At 37.2% G+C, this 23,166-nt stretch overlaps 1 protein-coding gene across 1 annotated transcript in view; it reads left to right on the forward strand.

Moving 5' to 3' along the window:
* Positions 1 to 448: 448 nt before the first annotated feature.
* Positions 449 to 23,166, forward strand: part of LOC104527714 (WD repeat-containing protein 35-like) — a gene marked incomplete at its 3' end in the record, with an annotated part of 24,584 nt that continues 1,866 nt past the window's right edge. The window contains exons 1-11 of the mRNA XM_010171509.1: positions 449 to 596; positions 1,355 to 1,426; positions 3,597 to 3,689; positions 4,766 to 4,894; positions 5,114 to 5,247; positions 6,264 to 6,429; positions 6,526 to 6,671; positions 8,739 to 8,864; positions 12,585 to 12,770; positions 13,339 to 13,371; positions 16,105 to 16,165. Of these exons, the coding sequence (XP_010169811.1) occupies positions 449 to 596; positions 1,355 to 1,426; positions 3,597 to 3,689; positions 4,766 to 4,894; positions 5,114 to 5,247; positions 6,264 to 6,429; positions 6,526 to 6,671; positions 8,739 to 8,864; positions 12,585 to 12,770; positions 13,339 to 13,371; positions 16,105 to 16,165 (1,294 nt within the window). The remainder of the gene's footprint in view (positions 597 to 1,354; positions 1,427 to 3,596; positions 3,690 to 4,765; positions 4,895 to 5,113; positions 5,248 to 6,263; positions 6,430 to 6,525; positions 6,672 to 8,738; positions 8,865 to 12,584; positions 12,771 to 13,338; positions 13,372 to 16,104; positions 16,166 to 23,166) is intronic.

Below are 23,166 nucleotides of genomic sequence, written 5' to 3' on the forward strand. Positions count from 1 at the left end.
GCTGGCGCTGGTGGTGCGGCCGTGGGCTTGGTCCTTGCACTGCCCTGCCTGCTCCCTCTCGGCCTGGGTTGGAGCTTGGGGTTCCTGGGGTCTTCAGGTGCCTCCCGAGCACCTGGTCCCCCAGGAGACGTCGGACATCGCTCCTCAGCTGGAGACCAGCTCGTGGCAGAGCCCTGTCCACTGTGTGATCCCTCTCACCTGTTTGGTTGCTTGCTCATGGCACCTTCTCTGCACACCTTTGAGGATGTCCTGTTGTCATTATTTACTGCATGTGTTATCTTTCCCTTTTCTCACAGTTTCACTAATGCTTGTAATTCCAGTTGTCTTCTGGCTTTGCATGTACTGATGTGTGCATAGAAATAAGTTTATCATCTTGTGTGCTGTCATAGGTGTCTTTGAGGTGTTCAAATAGAGTATTTAAAATAAAACTTCCACGACTCTTACAACTATGCAGAGATACAAAATATTTCTTTTTCAGATTGCAATTCCTGGTAATGTTCGATTAAGATGTATTTCCTGGAATAAGGATCAAGGTTTCATAGCTTGTGGTGGAGAGGATGGATTACTGAAAGTTTTAAAATTAGAAACACAGACAGGTAAATGAGACTTTAAAAAAAAAATCAAGAACAAAATCCACCACACTTTAGAATTCTGAAAGCATAACTCCTTTCACAGGTTATTTGACAATATTGCATATGTTTTAAATCTGTACATAGATAGTTATATATTTGCATAAACACTGAATATGCTCTCATTTTCTTTTGAACACTGTTTTCCTCCAGTTTGACTTACGTAGCACGATGTAATTTGTCTACCTGTTTTATCTGCTGAAATTCTCTTCAGTGCTTCTCTTTTTTTCCAGGTCATACATTTCATTCTTATTCTTTTTGTATAGGTTTCCAATTTATTTTGGAACTTACTTCATTATTTCTTGATTTGGTTGGAATATTCTCTACCATCTTCACTATTTTAGGGAGAAAGCTGTGTACTTATTTTTTAAGTAAATGTTTCAAGAAAACTGAAATCTAATATATTTTAAAATTCTTTAAAACTTTTTCCTGCATGTAACAGAATGTGATAGTCATGATTTTTTGTTGTTGTTTTGGGGTTTTTTGATTTTGTTTTGTTTTTTTCCTGAAAAACTCCTAGAGTATATGAATTTGGATGACAGATGTGAGTAGCAAACACAGTGAACTGGGGGTGGAAAATTCATCCTGCAGTTACAGTTTACCTAGTTCTAAGTGAATTATTTTATCTATATAAATACTGATTAGAGCTGCAGGATTGATAGAGGCAGCACAATAATATGTATGCTTTATTAGGTTTATTTTATAGCTATTTTTGTTATTTTTAGATGAAACAAAAATAAAGGGACTTGCAGCTCCTAGCAATCTTTCTGTGAATCAGACTCTTGAAGGCCATAGTGGTAAGTGTCTTTGGACATTTCATGTACTTTTGATTAGAATAAAAAAAATAGAAAAGATTTTGCGAAGTTGATAGAGTAATTTTGCTGTAACTTCTTATTATAAGCCTGGAATGCAAGATTTTGCGAAGTTGATAGAGTTGCTGTAACTTCTTATTATAAGCCTGGAATGAAGATTATCAGTATTCAGCTCAGGTATGTGACAGCTTGGCTGTCTCTTCTTACCAAGTTACCTGATGAAAGACCTGCATTCAGTCTTTCATGGTTGTGAGTGAATTACTGGGTTGAGAATCAGCGTGATCTGGCCTTGCCTCAGTCCTGGCTGAGAGGTGTGCTCGATGCAGAACGCGTGCTGCACAACCCAAGCTCTGCCTGTTGTGGTTTACAGTTTGCTTATGGATGTTGCAAGGTTAAGTCTGAGCAGGAAGTATTGGTTTCCATTTAAGTGGATGAAGCTATTGAAAGTGTTATATTACAGAGGGACTTTTTCTTTTTAAATTGTGCAGACTTGTTATCTCTGACTTCAGCATGGTGATGCCCAATGGTAGGACAAGGGGCAGTGGGTGTGAGCTGGAACACAGGAGGTTCCGCTTAAACTTGAGAAAAAACTTCTTTACAGTGAGGGTGACAGAGCACTGGAACAGGCTGCCCAGAGAGGCTGTGGAGTCTCCTTCTCTGGAGACATTCAAAACCCGCCTGGATGCCTTCCTGTGTGATCTCATTTAGGTTCCTGCTCTTGCAGGGGGATTGGACTAGATGATCTTTCGAGGTCCTTTCCAATCCCCAGCATTCTGTGATTCTGTGTAATCTGGATGTGCTGATCAGTTGCATGGGGCTGGAAGATGTTTTTATGACAGATAAAGAATGCTTTATAGCAGAAGAGAAATGCTGATTGGATGGGCGATTGATGCTGGAATTGCTGCATTAAAGTAACCATGATGTTCTACTGAGCTTAAAAGAAAAGAACAATTTTGTCTTACACTGTATATATAAAGCTTTAAACTGTACAATAAGCTAAAATTAGAATTGAGACTGAAAGCCTCCTTAAGCAATATTTTCTAGCGACACGTGGATAAGCCTGGGGTTTTTGATAGTGTCTGTAAGATTTGTTTTTATGTTGTGATAGCTTTAGATTTTTTTCTGCAGAAATCAAAGTTAATTCAGTAAACCTGATCTCTGTCTTAAATAAATCTTCCTTTTCTCTTTATTTACAAATTACAGCATGTGTACGTATGTAGACTACAGTACAGTACACAGACAAACCTTAGAGAGGTTAGAAAACAGGCTAGAGAATGATAGTGTGTGAAAATAAAAATTGAATGCAAGAAAATTAGACAGGGAGGAATTAAAACTCTTGCATGAGAAATGTTACATGGTCATCATCCATGGACAATGCTGAAATCCTTACATTATGGGGATTTGCAGTTGAAACCTACCAACAATCCGGTTATTTCAGGGGCCTGGTTAAATATGATCAAAAAAATGAATTGTGAGGAATTGATTTAGTGGCTATTTTGAAGGGATGCCTTAAATTCTGAAATAGATTACTGTTACCTTCAAAAATCCCTGACGTTCAGGGTACCTTTGATTGCTTCTGTTGATAAAGTTCATGACTGAAATGCTGAAAAATGGGAAGGGTGCAGAGGAAATGGATGACTAGTGGTGAGGGCATGAAAGAGTGGGACGCCTGACGCGGCGAGTTCATGTCCAGTGTGGAACTGGTGAAATAAGATGCTGCTTAGAAACGTTTTGACGATGTTTCAAGGAATTGTGTGTAGAGTGCTCTTTGTGTAATCACGAGGAAGATAAAAGTGCAGCACTGCTGAGGATCAAACTACTAAGAAGAAAAACCCCAAAACTTCTTAAGACAGTAGAGTTTTTGGTAAGTTTCCCAGACTGACAAATCAGAGGCGGCCGCAACCGCAAAGGACAGTTTGGGGTTTGCGTATTGGAGCAACGTTCTGAGCAGCCTCTGTAGAGGGTGTTACTCAAATAGGTGAATACAGAAGCAGAATTTTGAAAGAGCAAGTGAGTAATACAGAAAGAATACCTAAAACTAAATCAAAGTCAGCAGTGCAAATGTCTGAGAAGCTCTGGGCTGAGGAAGTTGGATGTAGTAGTTTTTATTAACTTACATAAATGGTGTAAATAAAAAATGTGTATAATTTTCTAGGGTCTGTGCAAGTGGTGACATGGAATGAACAGTATCAAAAACTGACTACCAGTGATCAAAATGGACTCATCATTGTGTGGATGCTGTATAAAGGTATTCTACAGGACAAATTTGAGATGAGATAATATTCCATCAATCAAATACTTTCATAAAAAAAATCTTTAGAAATGTTTAATTAAGGCAGTGAAGTAATATGACCGAGTAGTGTATTGTTGTAATTGGCTTTTATTGGTTTTGATCTTTTCACACATAAATATTCTCACTTAAGTTCATTGGAAAGCCAGCAAACTTCTCAGTCAAATTAACCACTTTCCAACACATATGGGAAAGAAAAAGAAAATAAAGGGTTTGCTTTTTCTCTTGCAGATTTTTGTGTAATGAAAAATGGAAACAAATAAAATTGTACCTCAGCTTCTTATTTCAGGAATAAAGAATATCACTTGATTAGTCTTTCTGCCTGATCTGTGGAGGCTACTGTCACATAAATAATCTCTCAGTTTTGGAAAAGAACCAGCAAGTTAGGGAATCCATGTTCCTATCAAAGGCAGTTGTTGCCTTTGTTTATGTTTCCTCATGTATTCTTGTCAGTTCTGACATGACATAAGCACAGATCCCTTCCTGTAGGGCCCCTCGTGGACCTTGGCTCCCCTCTCCGCTTCCTCATTCGTCAAGTTCTTTTGGAAATAAGTAGTTCACATCTGACCACCGAGTCTCACAAGGTCTGTGTAGTCTGGGGAACGCTATAGCATAGTCTTGCTAAAGTTTTACTGAAAGGCAGAAAACCTTTATTTTTAATTTCTTTCCAAAACTTACTGCTTCTGTAGCTTTTTGTTGTATATTATACTGCAGAGTCTCATGTAACTTACTGTCTCATGTTTACTTATAAGCAGACCATTCTTGGGTTTCTCCATTTCACTGAACAGCTACTTTGATTGCTAGTTAACTTTTATAAACTTCTAGTGTGTCTGTATTATGTTTTATTTGTCTTTTTTTTAACAACTTCAGGAATTCATATTGCTAAGAAATGTCACTGTCTTTCTGTCACTGCATATCTCTTTAATTGAGAGTAATTTTACTCTTTGAATTCAGTGATTAGTGTGTACCTTGAATCCACTAGAGGATTTTCAAATAACTTGGTTATAACTCAATTTTTCATTCCCTACTAATAGGTGCTTGGTATGAAGAGATGATTAACAACAGAAATAAATCTGTTGTTCGAAGTATGAGCTGGAATGCTGATGGACAAAAGATTTGTATTGTATATGAAGATGGAGCTGTGATTGTTGGATCAGTGGATGGTAAAATTTAAACCCTATTAATTGTTGTGGTATTACATAGATTTTGTTTCCAGTATTATGTACATAGGGGCTCTGTTTCTTTAGATAAATGCAATTAATAGTTACCTGATAATTATTGCTTTGACTTTCTTTAGCTGTTTTAGTTTTAACATGGGTAACTTGCATCCTATTTTTAGTTTTGTGGTATGTTTATTAAGTTAAGTCAATGTTCTGTTACAGGCAATCGCATTTGGGGAAAAGACTTGAAAGGTACCCACCTGTGCCACGTGGCCTGGTCTTCTGATAGCAAAGTTTTACTCTTTGGAATGGCAAATGGAGAAATTCACATTTATGACAATCAGGGAAATTTTATTGTAAGTTCATGGTGTATAATAAAGATACAACTTCAACAGGCATAAAAACTTACTTCCTCTTAATTTATTTCATGTTTGTTTAGTTGATGGACTTCAGTACTGAGAACTGGACAAGGTCTGGTGCACAAAGATTTATTCAAGATTTATGCAACTGCAGCTTTTTGCTATAAATATTTCTTTCTTGGTAGCTAAATGAATATCACATCAACTGATGCCTTTTTGCCTTACAGTAGTGATTGAACATGTAAAAACATGTGTAGTGATGCTCATTAAATTAAAATGAAGCTCATGTTAAAAGTGCTAGCGTGCTTTTTGAATACAGCAGTAGTTTGTTTTCCCATTGCTCACATCATTGTTTATTACATAAGGAATGTTACATGCTTCAGAGAAAACCTGGTAATAAGTGGAAAAAAGAAAGGGAGTAACTGTAATGTTGCAGCATGCCTACAACTTCAGTTTACTTATTGATTTTCATTTACTTATTTAGAATATTGGAATATGGTTATGACAACAAACTTAATTGATGTTCTCATTTGGACACTTATTTTTTTCCAATGGTTTTTATATATTATTCAAGAGACTTTCATCAAGAAAAGGCTGACAAAAAGTTTCCTTTTAAAAAAATCTTGTGGCCACGATTGGCTTGAAATTATTTTTATTTTTTGCAAAGTTCCAGTGGGGTTCCTTGTGTTTGTTTGTGTGTGGTGGTGGTTTTTTTGTTGTTGTTGTTTGGTTTTTTGGGGTTTTTTTTTTTTTTTTTTTTTTCAAAGAATGAAAATGCCAACATTAAAGTACTTCTTTGTAGTTAAAATATATGTTTTCATATGTATGATCTGGCTTTGAAGAAGAAGGTTTTTCACACTCTTAAAATTTTGAGAATGTGAAAATTTTTCTTGGGACAGAAAGTAAATTTTGCATAGACATCTGGTCTTTTGCAAGGTATCGGTAGAGATGTAAATTGTTCTTCTGCATAGCATGTTTTATGTGACTTTAAACAACTAAACATTCTTTTCTAGGTGAAAATGAAACTGAGTTGTTTGGTGAACTTAACAGGACCATTCAGTATTGCTGGAATACATTGGTATCATGGAACAGAAGGCTACATTGAACCCAACTGTCCTTGTCTTGCTGTCTGTTATGACAATGGAAGATGCCAGATAATGAGAGAAGAGAATGACCACAGTAGGTACAAAGTGTGTGGTACTAATTACTGAGCTACTCTTGACCCAAAATGTCTGCTTGTGTTTATATTCTTAATCTTTATTTTTTAAAAACTAGATCCTGTTTTGCTTGACACTGGTATGAATATCGTATGTATTCAGTGGAACCACTGTGGAAGCGTACTGGCGGTGGCAGGCTCCCTGAAAGCAACTTCTCAAGATAAAGATGTCAACATTGTGCAGTTCTATACTCCGTTTGGTGAGGTAAAAATACTTAATATACTTAAATGTTTTTTTGTCGTAGTATGTTTTGTCTATATGGTCATTACTGGTGGAACTGGGATGCCAAAATGTAGGTGTTCAGTGTGTTTAACATGCTCTAAGGCATCTAGGAGATTGATCTGGATCTGGAAAGATGACACAGAACCACATGCCCTTCTAAAACAGCAAGTTAGTGGCCAGCGTGAAAATCCGAGTGCATCTCATAAAACACTAAAATATGGGATATGTACAGTGCCTAACTTTGAACACCTAAGTCAGTCAGATACCTGAGTTCAGACTATAGTCAATAAGCATTTAAGATGCTAAGTTAACATCTGTGTATCAAATCTGGAAGTACTTGTCTTTCTCCACTGTCTGTGTAAGAGACCTGGGTATCTCTAGATCAGGAGTTCAAAATAAGGCAGCGAATGCTCCCCTCTATTGTTATGGAATCAGTAAAACTGAGAAAATAGCATCTGGTATCGGTAAAAGCAATGTCTCAGAAACCTCAGAAAAGGTAAACTGTTTCTAATATTTACTTGTCTGTTGAAGATACTGTTTTGTGGATGTTTCTTGTACATCCCGTCTCTTTTAGAAGATGTTAGATGTTCAACAGTTGAGAGACAACTTTTCTATATATTTTTGTTCATGGTGCTGTTCTTCCTTTGCAAGGTAATTTTGGGTAATTTCCCTTTCCCTCCTAGCAATATATCTGTAAATAGTAAGTTAGTGTTAGGAACCAGCGTGAGGAAATTTGGCCTTTGTACAGAAGAAGTACTTGTCAGCCCTGAGGGTAACCGGTAAGGGTAGAGCTGTGAGCTGTGCTGTGAAAGGGGTTAAGATCCAACATCATCTCTTGAGGTTTCCTTAGTTGAAAGTATTAGATGGAACCAAAGGTTTTGGCAATAATGTTATGTCTCTGGTTGCTAGTGTCCTTCAGATTAACTGAAACAGACATTCTATATCTAGTGTTTAGAAGTAAATTCTTTAGATTTTAGAATTGTTTTGTACTAGTTCTGATATTCATATACAGACTTAACTTTTTGGAAGATGGTATCTTCTGTGAATAATGTGTGACCAGTATTTGGACTTGGTATTTGCGTCTGATCAAAAGCATGAAATAGGTATTAAACTGTGTAACTTCATTGATAACAGTTTATTTAGGCTCAAAGTTATGCCCTCAAAAGGAAAATTAGATCTAAGCATAAGTATCAGTGTTCTGCTCAGTAAAATGCTGTGGTTTTTTTAAAGCCTAAGTTTATTCAAACTCTTACAGTAAATAGTAGATTAATGTATCCCTTATTATGTACTTCTATATTATTTGCAAACAAAAAGCTTCCCACAAACAAGTGCTCTGTGGGACTAAGGTTATAGGTTTTTTTTACAGATCTTTTTCTTCAATTGTTTCCTTCATTCAACATCAAATTCTACACTAAAATAAAGATACAAAAAAACAATGGAAAGTGTGTTTCTTTGTTATCTCTTAAATTGTAAATGGACATTTAACTGCCTTTCTTAGACTGTTCTTGAAAGAGAAGAGAGAAGAGGAAAATGTCCATTGCCCCACTGCAAATTGTATACCTCTGCAGCTGATTCATTGTATGCTCTGGACATAGATAAGCTGGATGTTTTTATTTGTTTAAACTAACTAAGTAATACACTTCAAGCACGAATGGAACTGCTGAGGCATGTCTGGTATCAGTACTATTGTTGTGTTTATTTTAGTAGTGACTGAAATTATAAAGGTGATTCAAATTACCAACCAAAGGAAAAAAGGTTTTTACTGTCATTCTCCATCTATTATTTATTTTTGTAAGTTTGAACTATCACTGTGTCCTCTTTTTTCTTTCTCTCTGACAGAAAAATAATAGAGGCAAAAGAAAGCTTTATGGTAATGCATGTTAAGTATCTCTCACTTTGTTTGCTTGTGTATTGTAATTTGGGAGTCATTATGGGGTACTGTAAAGAATGTTCGGTTTTCATGGACTATCAAAACTGTTGTTTATGCATTTTAGAGTGATTTTCCTATGATAAATTCAGAATCTTTTTTCTTTCTTTGTTTTAAACAAGCATTTGCGCACACTGAAAGTTCCTGGCAAACAGATATCTGCTTTGTCTTGGGAGGGGAGTGGACTGAAAATTGCTCTGGCTGTTGATTCTTACATCTATTTTGCAAACATTCGTCCAGATTACAAGGTATGTGGTAATATGGCACTTAACTGTATTAATAATTTTCTGTATATTTATTCTCTTTATGAATGGGGTGAAGGAAGCAGCTTTCTCTAATATATAAATCAGTGCTTAACTTACGATTACTGTTTGATCAGCACTGCTGACTTGAAGTTTTAGGGGAATATGAGTGTCTGTCTTGGTGATGGAATGACTTAGCCATTGCTTTTATAATGAATTTGTGATTTTATCTTCATAAGAAGGAAGTGTATGTTTTGTTAATATTAACAAAATTGAGCGGGATTGTACATTTGGCAGTAATTGAGGCTTTCATGTGGGTAAGGCTCCAGTGCTTTCATTGCTGTTTGGTTAAACTGAGTGATACAATGGGAATTGTTTGAGCCTTACTTTTACTGTTGTTTTCCTGGTGGTGAAATATTAGCTTGAATGAGGAGAGTTGTGTAGAAACCTGAGCAGTAGAAGTGATAGAATCACACAGAATCACAGAATATTAGGGATTGGAAGAGATCTCAAAAGATCATCCAGTCCAATCCCCCTGCCAAAGCAGGAACCTAAATGAGATCACCTAGAAAGGTGTCCAGGCGGGTGTTGAATATCTCCAGAGAAGGAGACTCCACAACCTCCCTGGGCAGCCTGTTCCAGTGCTCTGTCACCCTCACTGTAAAGAAGTTTTTTCTCATGCCTAAGCAGAACCTCCTGTGTTCCAGTTTACACCCATTGCTCCTTGTCCTATCGTTGGACATCACTGAGAAGAGCCTGGCTCCATCCTCCTGACATTCGCCCTTAACATATTTATAAACATTAATGAGGTCTCCCTTCATTCTCCTCTTCTCCAAGCTAAAGAGACCCAGCTCCCTCAGCCTTTCCTCATAAGGGAGGTGCTCCACTCCCTTCATCATCTTGGTGGCTCTGTGCTGTAGGTGTACTTCCTACTTACATTTCAATTCCCAATATACTTTCTAGGGGTGTGTATTCAGCTAATTCTAAATAACGTTTTTACCTTGTCTACCATATGGCTTTGGTTGGTTGTTTTGTTTTGTTTTTAGTTAGGACTATTTCACTTAAATTTACAATTTTAACAAAAAATAGCGATTACTGACCAGTATACAATATTGTATAGTTTTTATTTTTCCAGCAAAGGAGATGTTCTTTAATCATCAGTGTGTAACCACTGTGATAGGGAGACAGAGAATGTAATGTGAGGGACATACCACTGTGATAGGGAGACAAAGAATGTAATGTGAGGGACATACTGCACCTATATTGAAAAGTATTCTTCCAGTTGTTTCTGAAAAATCATTGGTCAGGGAGTTACAAACACAAATCTACTAGGAAGCAATCTTGCATAGTTTGTTGTAAATCTGCTGGAAAAGACTTTGGAAATCTGAGCTGGAAATTAGTCTCGCAGGGAATGCTACCTAATGTTTATTCTGGGAAATGTGTAACAGCTGGAACACAGGCCTGTTGCTTTTTCTTGCCCTCATCAGTATCTATGAGACCATGTGTACTTCAAAATCTGGCACAGTTTGCAAATGAATAATATTTTGAAACTGTAGTTTTAGAAACTGCATCTGTAAACCCTCTTTTTTTTTTTTTTTTCCTTTTGCATATTTAAAGTGGAAAAAAATGTGCTCAAATTAATTTATTCCTGCAGCAAATAAACTCAACCTGTTGGTAGTGTACTCAGTTTCAGTGTTAATTATTTTTATGGTGAATGATAAGTGTTTTGTTTCAATAAATAATACACATTGCTACTGCTATGTTCTTTCTGATTATATAACTCCCTTTTAGGAACCAGATATTCTAAAAGATGACATTCATTAAATTATAGTGATTCAAAGCTGAGATTAATTTAGGCTGGATTGGAAGTAATGACCTGGAGATGAAGTGTTAGTGTTACATTACCAATCTACTGAATAATCCAGTTTCCTGTATTTTTTGAGTATTACAATAAAAGGAGATTCTAAATTGATATGACAGTAAAAACTATGAATTGAGCTGATCTTTTTTAAACTATTCATAGTTTGCATGGTATCTTTTTGGATTTGTAATACTAATTTGGAGTCTATAGCTCTAGTTACATTTCTTCTGGTGTATATTACCTTGTTCAAATCTATGTTGAATTTCACTTTATATCCTCATCATCCAGCATTCTGGGGACCTTTGCCACTTCCTGAAATCAGTTTTACATTTGACAAACATGATTTACAGTTTATTGACTTGTTATAATTTACTCCTTTCATTTAAATTTTGAATGTTCAGAATAGTGTACATTCCAGTACGTTCCATCTCTAGAAAGGATCCTGTGGGTAGTGCTCTTGCTTGTCAACAACTACTTTTATTCCAGTGGTTTTATTTTTCTTCCTGTATCCAAAATGAGCTTAATTTTCTTGAAAATCCAAGTAGGTCATATCAGTTGGGTTATCGTCATTTGCCTGCCTGTTTCCTCTCTGAAAGATAATAAATAATAATAAATTATAATAATAATTGATAATAACAATTGAATGAGGTACAACTGGCAGGGCTAAAACCCTGATGACTGTCCAGTGTATTGAATTTATCCATGTCCATCTAATACCATTATTTATAGTTTTGAGTTGTTTTTTTCCCCCATGTCTGCTTTCTGTGAAAGCTGGATTTGCTGATCTGTGATTCCCAGAATCATAATGCTTTTTACATCTTCCCCCTCCCGTTCCTCTGGCTGTGCTCCACAGCATTGTGTTTGAATTCTCACAGAACTCCACTTGAGTGAAAACCATTGGGTTCTGGCAATTTATTACCATTCAGTTTATAGATCTAGTCTAAAGGTTCTTTTGATATTTTAGTTTATCGTCTCGGTTTCATTCCCTGTAGAGTGTGGGAACCCTTCTGGCCAGCTCTCTAACAAGCTTTCTTCTCTTGCTCTAGTAAATGCTGATGCAGAGAATTCCATTAGTTTTTCTATAATTGCATCGTCATCCTGAAGTGGTTTGCTTTATATCTCATTTGTTTGTCAGCTTCACCTCCTTCCTCAGATATTTTCTGATTCTGCTGTGTTAGAAAGGGTTTTCATTATTAATTTCTATAATTTAAATCAGTTGAATGCAATAAAACACATCTTCATGGTTTTTACAGTGTTTGGATATTCTGTTTTTCTTCTTTTGCCTTTTTGCCCTTTCTCCTGCTTGTTGCACGAATAATTATATTCTTCTAGGGGGGAGGGAGGGTTTTTCTCATGTTACTAATATGGAAGGGGTGATGTGAGTTATTATAGCGCTCTAATGTAATTGCTTATTTTTATCTGCTTCAGGGATTTTGCTGTTTGAGGTGTTTATTATATTTCCCTTGGGAAATGAACTGTGGGTTTCCAAATGAAGTCATGAAGCAAGCATTTTCATGGCCAAAGCCATCATCGCAGTGGGTATTTTTGTGTACCTGCTGTAGAAGGAAAAAACAAGGGGAAGTGACATCTTGTCAGGTTTTGAGGCTGTTCCTCCAGTTCTGATTGCGATAGGTTGCTCTGGGTGGTGGGGAGGCTTCTTTTGCCAGTTTAATATTATGCAAGTAACTTGTTACCAGAGCTGTGTTCACATACTTTTAATAAATCATTTCATCACTTGACAGGTAAAGAATGTTGAATACTGATTGTGTATATGACATAAACACTTTCTTTCACAGCTGCGAACAATTTTTTATTGAAATCTTATAATTTCTGATAGGTTTTATCAAAATTGTCTCTCTTGGCAGTGGGGTTACTGCTCCAATACGGTTGTTTATGCGTACACTCGCCCCGATCGCCCAGAATACTGTGTAGTCTTCTGGGACACAAAAAACAATGAGAAGTATGTGAAATACGTCAAGGGCTTGATTTCCATAACAACTTACGGAGACTTCTGTGTTTTAGCAACTAGAGCAGATGAAAATCAACCTCAGGTAAAGTCTTTCTTTTAATTTTCACTTGAAATGCTCAGTGCCACATGTCAGTGCTTTACACACAGAATCAGATGAAATGTAAAATTCTGAATCTGTCTCGGAGTGTGTCATTCAATTGTCATTAGACAGAATGGCACTGGCATGGGCTCAGTGTTTAAAAACAAAGAACCCCAGCAACAACAAAGTAACAGGAAAAATGTGCAGAACCAATTAACTACCTCTATATTTTAACTTCTTGTAGCCATTAGTAACTTAATGCAGCCTTCAAAATTAAATGTTTCTTTAGAAATATTTAGAACCATTCTCCAAGGAAAAGCTAAAAGCAGTAGAGCATCAGAATGGTAGCAAATATTTAATCAGTCAGAATTGGAAAAGAAAGGGAATTTTTAAAGTGGTATAAATCTCATGTAGCTACCAACTGCTCCATTTATTTATTTATCTTAAATGTAGTGACAAATGATGTGATAAATGTATCCTTTGGTTAGCGGGATGCTAACTGCCACATGGTTTTTCTTACTGTGTTTGCTTCTGCATTATTTTCTGTATCACTTGGATATTGCTTACAAAGGAGGAGCATGAGACGGATTCAATTGGTGCAACGGTAAAAAAATCATGCTTTAGTGCTGCTTTGCTTCATTGTGCCATAAATAGTGCACTGTCCTAGGGATTTAAAATATGGTATACATGGCCAAACCCATTTGGTGACACTGAATGCAATAAATTGAGATTTTTATGGTTTTTGTTTTTACAACCCAGAAAGGGACTTGGTGTAACTTTCTTGAGCATAAATAAAGGATTTAATTTTAGCCTCTGAAAATTATAGGTACTAGGCATCTTTCAGTTCTTTCTAAATGGCTCCAGTGTAATTATTAACACTGTGAGAGGGTCAGCTTTTAGGAAATGAAGTGAACAAGCTTAATCCTTTGGATAGCAGTTCACTAGAGTTGCTTTCTGCAAAACAGATTTGTTTTGCAATAGATTTTAGTTGTTAGAATTGTGATTTCAAGGCTGCAAAATGTACAGCAATAGCTGATGGGGTAAGAAGAGTAATTTCAGCAAAAAGCAGGAACTGTTTAAAAGTATTGCAAGCAGATACGAATGTCAGTAAGTTACAGAGAACTCGATACCCAGAAGGAGGCTTGAGCCTTCTGCTCTGATCGGATCAGACAATGCAAACTCCTTCGTCCTGACACCACCCTGTGTAGCTCATCCTGCCTCTCTCTTGGACACCATTACCCCACCACTCCTTGGTAGTCTCTGATCTACTGACTTAGAAATCATAGAATGGTTTGGGTTGGAAGGGACCTTAAAGATCATCTAGTTCCAACCCCCCTGCCATCAGCAGGGACACCTTCCACTAGACCAGGTTGCCCAAAGCCTCATCCAGCCTGGCCTTAAACACTTCCAGGGAGGGGGCAAAAACAACTTCCTTGGGCAACCTGTTCCAGTGTCTGACCACCCTCACAGTGAAGAACTTCTTCCTAATATCTAATCTAAACCTCCCCTCTTTCAGTTTAAACCCATTTCCCCTTGTTTTGTCATTAGTTGTCCTTATGAAAAGTCTTTCCCCAGCTTTCTTGTAGCCCCTTCAGGTACTGAGAGGCCGCTATAAGATCTCCCCGGAGCCTTCTCTTCTCCAGGCTGAATAGCCCCAACTCTTTCAGCCTGTCCTCATAGGAGAGGTTCTCTCCTGTGAAGAAATAAGGGCATAAAAGAGAAATTGATTAAAAAGTGAATGTTGGGATGATTAACCAGAGAAGAGTGAGTATAAACATAATGGAAGCAAACAATAAAGAATTTAAAAAGTCAGCTTTGATTTGCTACAGAGGTGGAGGCTCAATATAATTTTTGGAAAAGAGAAATTCGAGAATGCTAGTGGAAGGCTTAACTCATGAACAAAGAAATAAAAATACTATTTTTGAGAGGTGTTTATTGTTGGCAGAGCCAGAAAAATAAATTATTTAATTAAAATAAATCCTTGTTCAGATCTTTTTCTTTGAAATAATCAAGTTCATGCAGTAGCTGAAAACCTAAATTCTGCCATTCAGTGTGATTAATAAGCTATCAGTCTTTCAGGGGTAAGCTGTAGAGGTGCTGTAGTCTGCTACCACAATTACATTAATTGTTCAGGAGGTGAAAGAGCTATGAAGAACTAATTATCTTCCATTTCCTGGTGTGACAGTTTCACTAGGCCAGCCCTTGGCTAGCAGCCAACACAGCCCTTTGCAGACTGTGTTCCCGCTCTCCCCCACTACCACAAATTATGCAGTCGAGTTTCCCTCTCATAACAAGTCCCAGGCTGAAAGCAAAATGCACCACTGTTCTAGCTACTAAAAAGAATCCCAGCTCTGTTCCAGCTAAAAATCAGGACACTTGGAGAGTCAGGATAATAGCTTTTAAGTGATCCAGGTTTTGGCAGCCCTGTCTTTTGTTTGTTTTGTTTTTGTTTTTTTTTAATCTAAAGATTTCATAGTAAAAGTTGCTACTTAGTTTCCACAGTTTTCATTCAAGACATTCTTATTTTCCTGTGCAATCATCATAAAACTATTTATTCCTTGATTTAGGTCTGGAAAAATAAATACGTCAGCAACAACAATGAAACACTGGTGTCTAGGTCAATTTTTATTTATTTTCATCTCCCTGAGTTTAACAGACCCATCTGAGGCATCTGTGCTGTCAGAGGTTTCCAAGCAGGATTACAAGAAGGGCAAAACAAACAAAACTCACTAGTTGTGTATTATCTGCAGTACTGCAGGGCAGAGCAATAGCCTCATTCACAGTTCTCCCCACATTGTAGCCCTCTTAGAGGTTCAAGATTGAGGTCTGCAAAGGATAGAACAAGGGTCCTAACTTCTGGGAGCTAGCGAAGGAGCCTGATGGAGTTGGAGATTCTCCTTTGCATGAACAGCTAGGCCAGAGCTGACTCACTGAGAAATTGCTGGTGTATCTTGCTAGTAAAGAATCGCAGTACAGTGTGTGCCCCACTGAGCAGGAACTGAGACACTGGCTGTCTTGCTCACATGTCATCTGTGGACCCTGCTGGTGGGACATCCTGCATGTTGTATTTTGCACAGTAGATTTGCTCCTTCACTTAAAACAGCTGGTCATTTCCCTATTTTGTGCTTGGCTTTGTTTTTAGTGCTAATTGGCAAATATCTCATTACTGTCATGCTTATGCTGCTTTATATTTGCTGAAGTTGTGGTCTCTCTGTTTTCTGTTGCTGATCAACGTTAAATTGTGTGTTATGAGAGACACCTTCATAGAAAACCTTGTGTAATTTACCAATTTACCAAAAACGTGCTAGTAATGACACTTACTTTTATTTCCATACAGTATGTGCTGGTTCTCTGCAATTCTCTTGGCACTCCCTTGGACCCAAAATACATCGATATTGGTAAGCAACTTGCAATAATCTTATTCTGTTGGCTTCTTTCTAGTTTTTATAATTAATTTCTTATGTGAGTCTGTATTTCAATGACAGAATCGCTGTGTGGTAACACTGCTTGGATCCAAATGTTGCCACTTTCCATTCTATTCGTGCTTGTAACTATGGTTTTATATTGGCTTCTCACTTCTACTTGGGCTTGCCCTAATTATAATAAACATGTAATCAGCAGTTCCCATGCCGTGAATGGTAATTTGTGTTTAAATGACCTGTTAATTACTCTGTTAATAAAAATAGTGGCTTATAAAACCAGTCCTATTCCTTGTAAAAGTTGGTTAAATTAAACTGTTTCTTCCAGCTAATACAAACTATTTACAACAGAATTTTAAAAAGTTGTTACTTTTATTTTTTTTTTTTTATGGATGTTCTTGATGATTCAGATTTTCCTTCACAACAGTGGTAATTCAACTCCTTTTTAAGAAAATGTACTTTTTTGAAGAGGGTCCTGTTTTTCAGAGCAATTGAAATAGTTTGATCTGGACTTTCATTTAAAAATAACATGTTGCTGCTTCCCAAATATCTTAAATATCAATTTCTCATATTTCACAGTTGATAATACCTTTTCCTTACCCTCCTCACAATTGTTTTATCTAAATATTTTCAGATTATAAATTAAAAATCAAATAAAAAAAAAAATCAGTGGATTATAGCTGAAGTACAAAAATACCCTCAAATCCTAAAGATACCTGAATTCCAGGCTGTCCCTGCTGCTTGTTTGCTGCAGGTATGGTGCAGAACATTGCCAAGTAATTGCAAAACACTGGGTTTTGGGAGTTTTGCTAGAGAATAAAGATCACTGTTTTTTTTTCCCTTCCAAACCACAAAACCCCTGAGCACTGAAGTAAGATGATGTGGAGGGTGGTTGTGGTGTGGGTGGGGTGTCTATCGTGTTCCCCCTGTCCCATCCCCCCTCCTGATCAGACGTCCATGCCGTATGTGCCTACTAATCTCCTGGACTCACTTGACAGGTGGGATTAGGGCGGCAGGAGGAGGATTGAGGGATTTATAGGGAGTAGTTCATCTAATTTCTACGGTTGACATCTAAAACAAGTTCAGTTAATCATTCCTGAAAGGGGTCTTTTTGCTCTCCATTGGGTATAAAGAAGCCCAGGGCAACCAGCTCATCTCTGTCAGAGATGCCTAAAATTAGGTGACATGAATCCCACACAAGTGGTCAAAATTAGCTTTTTACGTACACCTCTAACTCTGCATCTAAACTCTTCTTTGCATTTTTCTAGTGTTCTGTTTCTAAGAGCTTTCTAAATCTATCTGTGATAGATTTATTTATATTATAAACAAGGGTGTCAGTTTCTTTGATTTCCCCCATTACGACCTATCTCCTACAGCTGTCTGTACACAAGAAAAGAATGTTCTTCAGTGACTGAAAACAGTTAATTAAATGCTGTTTAACTGAACAATGCTGCTGTTGTTCCAACTGTATTTGAATTATGCTGAAGAGATTAATCACTCTGGAAAAAGCTTCTTTTCCTTTAGCTTAACTAAGCTTTCTGCAGTCTGATTCTGTTCCCTCCAGTGTCAGAGGATCAGTTTAGTGCATAGATTTACAATGCTCTTTCCCAGTGTGAGTTCTTTTGGGAAAACGCTAGGCATGATAGCCTTCAACCTCACAGACAGGCAAATACTTGAGGTTAGGAATATTTGCATTTTTGAGTCCTGAAAAATTTCTGTCGTCTCAGTAGTTAAAACGTAACAAACAAGTCTTTCATTGCTGTGTAGTAAACACAGCCAAAGATTCAACCTTTTTTTTTTTTTTAAATATATGCATCCTGCAAGACTCCTTTAAAGTTATCCCTCCAAACTTACAGAAGGGATTGACAGCGAAAGTGCAAAGCAAATGCCTATAAATGCAACACTTTTGGAGCACACTGTGCTGGTTTTATCATAGTTGCTTTCCTGTTTTGTAACGTTCGAAGATACAAATTTATAGAACAACTTGAAATATTTATAACATAAGGTCAGTTTGTGTGAGATGTTGACACTTGTACCCAGTCAAGGTCTTAATATACAGTATATCATGCTGTTTTTCACAGCTGGAGCTCCTTGGCAGTAGAAAGTATAATTGTTCTAGTTTGACAGGGTGCTGAACTTAAGCAGCTGGCTGGCCTTGCTGAGGTCAACAGAGAGAGAAGACCTTGTAAAACCTTAAAAGGCAGAAGACCTTTCTGTAAGTTAAGATTCTAGTTTGTGCATAATTTCTAACAAAATCATTATCCTTTTGTCTTGTTTATAAATAAATCAATTATCAGGTGGGAGTAATCATTAATAGTTTCAGATATAAGCAGTACAGAAGTAAAACGGACGCTATCTCTTAATCAAGATAATTGGAGGAGCGTTATTGACTTCTGCAAATACATTATCCATCTGTTAAATTCTTTTTTTTTTTTTTTTCCTCTTTCTACCAAAACAGTTTTTAAGGCTCTTCTCTTTTAGTAAAGTGATAGATTGTTGCATTGAGTTCTGTCCAGAAAATAATTTGCTTCGGTAATTTTTGTTTTGAACTCTTGGTCTCGTTTCAGACTTCTAAGTGCCATCTTTCAGATTGGTTTAAAAACATTTAGGTTGTTACTTTATTTGATTTTCATAACAGCTTATGAAAAATGCCTTCTCATATAGTAGAATGTTCCTCAACAGACCACTTGGTATCTGCGTGCTCCTACCTGTCCTAAAGGTGCTCATGACTGCCATGAGTCTAAACTATATTTTTGACTGGCTGCAATTACTGCAAATTGAACACCCAGTCCTTGTTTTTTACCAGACTGCTTCTTGTTGGAGTAGCAATCACTTGATCATGCTGTACTGAGCATAAAGATTTTACTCCTCTTTGAGACTTGAGTGCCCTGCAGGTCTCTTGGGCTTTGACCTGGTCGGAAATTGATAGTATAAAAAAAAAGATTGCTAATCTAGGGATGCTGAGTAGCTGACAACACTGCATCTGAGAATGTGTTTTAAAGCACAATTTGTATGATTGTCAATTTATAACATTTTATAAAATTGTTTCAACAAAGTGCTATTAATCTCCTAATGACAAAGTAATTGTGACAGTGTGCAATATTTGATTCACCCCCAGGAGATGCAAATCTTATGTTGTTGGGCTCTAAGCCAGTAATTCAAAAGCTCAAATAAAAGTGCTTATTCCCTTTATTCTGTTGAATTTTTAATTACGTCATTAGCTTTCTAATGCTTGCCTCTGCTAATGATGGCAAAAAAGGATTAATCAGCCATTATCTGGTGAAAGGCCATCATTTCAACTTTCTTTAGACATTGATGGATGGTTACACCTTAAAGCTCTTCCTCATGCTGCTCGTTATTTTGTCCAAGGGCATTTTTCTTCCTGTGCCTTGTTTTTAGGGTCCTAGTGTTTGCTAGCCCATAAATTAGTCTTTTCTCCATTGTCTAGCGTTCTTATGATCCATCCTACTAAGGTACAAAAATTAACCAAGCCAATTCCTTCTGTGCTTGTTGCACAGGCTCACAGGCTTTCTGTCAAAGTCCTTTCATGAATAACTAAATATAAACTGCAGAAGGTTAAATATCTTGTTATATAACATCTTTTTTAATGGAAACAGAACAGATGGTATCTGCTAAGAAAATGTCACTCGGGCTGGATGATGTCATTGTCTTGCATGTGCTTAGGAGAGCTGGCACGGTGGAGTGTTGAGTTATCTTTCACATGTGTGTTAGCACCTGGTGAAACGAACACAACAGCCCCATCAACATACAGGTGGATTAAAGTCAGAGTGCTGGAGTCACACCGAGGTGTCGTGCCTCCCTCAACGCCTTAACAAGGATGACTGAACTCCATGTGAAACAGCACTTGAATTGCTGTTACTTAAAGTTGATCATTTTAAAGTAAACTATAACTGATGTATAGTATTTCTTTGTATTCTGTAAACTGTGGGCATTCGTGAGTTGTCCCACGTGCAGTTCAATTGTCCCTGCTGCTGTCTGATGTTTTTTTCTATTATGAATTAGCACTTCTAGAGACATTTAAATCAAGCTCTAAAATTAGGTAGATGTTATTATCAGACTAAGTTTGTCCCAGTTTCTCAGGAACAGCCTGTAACAGGCTTGTATGAAAACAACAGTTTAGTCTTGTGCCTGTCTGTCAGATTGCTCCCTTTCCATCAGATTTAGGTGGGATTACTTGTCTCTCTTGTGTCTGTGCATCCTGTTTCATATACTATAAAGTGTGTCAGCTTTTTCATGCAGCAAAGTAACATAGTCATGCATTAAGTTTGTTTTCCATCTCCTATTTTTTTAAGAAGATTAGACATAAAAGCAGGTATTTTCTAACTGTTTTGAAGTGAGATGGAGTGAGTGTGGATGAAATACAGGCACAGCAGAAGGTTATTAGAGATTCCTGGAAATAAATTTTCTGTCCTTGAGGGAGGAGGTTTTATAAAGGAACAGTGAAGAGAAATGAGGTGAGAAGAGAAAGAAGGGCCAGAAAAAACTTAAAGGGCAGTTGTTTCACATGTTGATGTTGTTTTGATGGGATAGTTTGTTTAATCCTTTTCAGTATTGATCACTGAAAGTAAGGCACCCATTTAAATGTTTTCCATACATACTTTCAAGGTCTGAAAATTAAGTATTAAGGCATTAATACTGAAGTCAGCTATCTGCAAAATCAGTGGGAAGACCTAGACAGTCTAAGAAGTCCACATATTTAGCCTGAAAAGCTGCTATGCAGTGAAAATGCTGAGCAGAGGAGTGTCTGAATCTCATGCCTCCTGACTTAATGTGCTTGCTTTTCTGTCTGCTTAGTAGTCAGAGCACTAATTCTTAGAAGGGCACTGATGCCCAAGTGAGCTGCTGAAATCAAGGCCACTGTATAAGATGGTAATACTTCCCTAAAGGAAACTAAGTAGTTAAACCAGCTGTTTCTAGATCTTCCTCAGCCTGAAGGGACTGAAATGGGCAACTTTCTAAGGAAAGTTCCTTGTCCCAGGAAAGGACAATTCCCTTCTTTCTTTGCCGCAGCAGCAGCCTGAACTTGGAGTGGCTGGGGCATCCTTTCCTTGTGTTGAAGTTATGCTGTTACACAGCCAAGAAGGAAAGCATTTTAGGAGCAGAGTGTAGCCCAGTGATTAAGGTTCTGAGGTGAGAAGTGGGAATAGAATAGAATAGTTCAGTTACAATCACCTAGCTCAACTGCCTGACCACTTCAGGGCTGACCAAAAGTTAAAGCATGTTGTTAAGGGCATTATCCAAATGCCTATTAAACATAGACAGGCTTGGGGCATCGACCACTTTTCCAGGAAGCCCATTCCAGTATTTGACCACCTTCTCAGAAAATAAATGCTTCCAAATGTCCATCTAGACTTGCATTTTTGTTTCTTTTTCCACAGATTTTTCTGTTTGTATTTCTTTTGTGTTTGCTTGTGTAATGACTGTCCAGCATCAGTTCCCACATATGGATACTGCTCTTCCAGATGTGTTTTCGAATGGATCTGATCCTGAAGGTTGTGTCAGTGTGCTGTGTATCCCTCTCCCTGCAACTTCACATTTGGCTTAAATCCGATCTTTGTTTAGCCTGCTGTTGAAAAGATGGGAAGGCTCTGCCCTCTGTGCTGGCTGCTCATGCAAGCCCTCTCCAACATCTGTGATTTTTCTCTTCAGTCCAGCTTAAACTAATCTTTTATTTATTTCATTTTGAGATCAGGTAGATGATTGAACTGATCCAACTTAACTGTGTGGTCAAGCTACTGCTATAGAGCTGATACAAAAGAAGTGGCAGGGAAATATGCCCAGGGTTGATGTGTGGCTTTTTTTTGCCAGCAACAATCATTTTAAGTCTTAGGCATGTTCATAAAATGCCTAATTGATTGTATTCCTCTGGATGAAGCATAGATGTGTTGCCATCTTGTTTCTGGATCCCAACAGGGCTTATGTGAACATCCTTTTTTCCCAGAGGTGTGCACATACGAGTAAGTTTAGGCTCCACGGAAGCTCTAGGTCAATCAAATGGGGAGTCACCTGGTGAGTATAAGGAATGCCCACAGCTTTCAGATGTGGACTTGTTTTAGCATTGTCTTGAAGTGTTTAAATGTTGACTAAGCTCAGTCCAAATCTGAGGCTTAGTACTAAAGTTTAGTGATTTGAGCAAGTAGAAACCTTATTCCCTCACAGCTCAGGAGATTCTCATGTTTCATTTTTAAAGGATAAAAGCATTAATTGTCATGGCATGTAGAGCTGCAAAGTAATAAATAAAACAGAGCAAATACATAGAATTTATTAATGCTGTTAATGAAACAGAGGAGACTGGATCCTTCAGTTGTATGTGACTAATTATTGAAATGATTGTGTTCTAAGTCTATGAAGTACACAGAGTTGCATATAATGTAAACAACTGTACTGCTCACATGTTGAGCATTGTCACTAAGCCTTCTTATCCAGTATTTACATTTATACTAAAAAGTCTCCTAGAGCCATCAGGTAGCTTATATAATCCTCTTCGTTTCAAAGAAATAAAATCAGTTCAACCAGTTTTTCCCCATCTGTCTCTTGTGGCATTGCTCATCTTCATGGCAGGCTTATAGCTCCCTCCAGAGTTCTGTTCTGTGCTAAAATAGAGGAAAAAAAAAGAGATTCACTGTAAAAGAATCAGATTTTGTGCTCACAGCATGTTATTGGTATGAGTCGGTGTTTCACTAACAGGCCAGGCTACACAATTCTGCCGAATTTGCCTGTTTAGTCTGATAGCATACTGATTTACTTGTAGACTTTGAAAACATTGGGGAATTTACTTAATAGGTTTCTACATTTTTCTATGCCTTTTAATGTGTGTTCACTGTTTTTCAGAAAGATGAAACAAAGGTTTGTAAAAGGAAAAAAGAAAGCCTCAATACAGTAAAGACAGTGTATTATAAAGAATAATACAATGGTTTGAGTGCATATATATATATATATATATTTATTTGTTCACCAAA

Source organism: Antrostomus carolinensis, unplaced genomic scaffold (assembly GCF_000700745.2).
Source record: "Antrostomus carolinensis isolate BGI_N321 unplaced genomic scaffold, ASM70074v2 scaffold44377, whole genome shotgun sequence".
Lineage (NCBI taxonomy): Eukaryota > Metazoa > Chordata > Aves > Caprimulgiformes > Caprimulgidae > Antrostomus > Antrostomus carolinensis.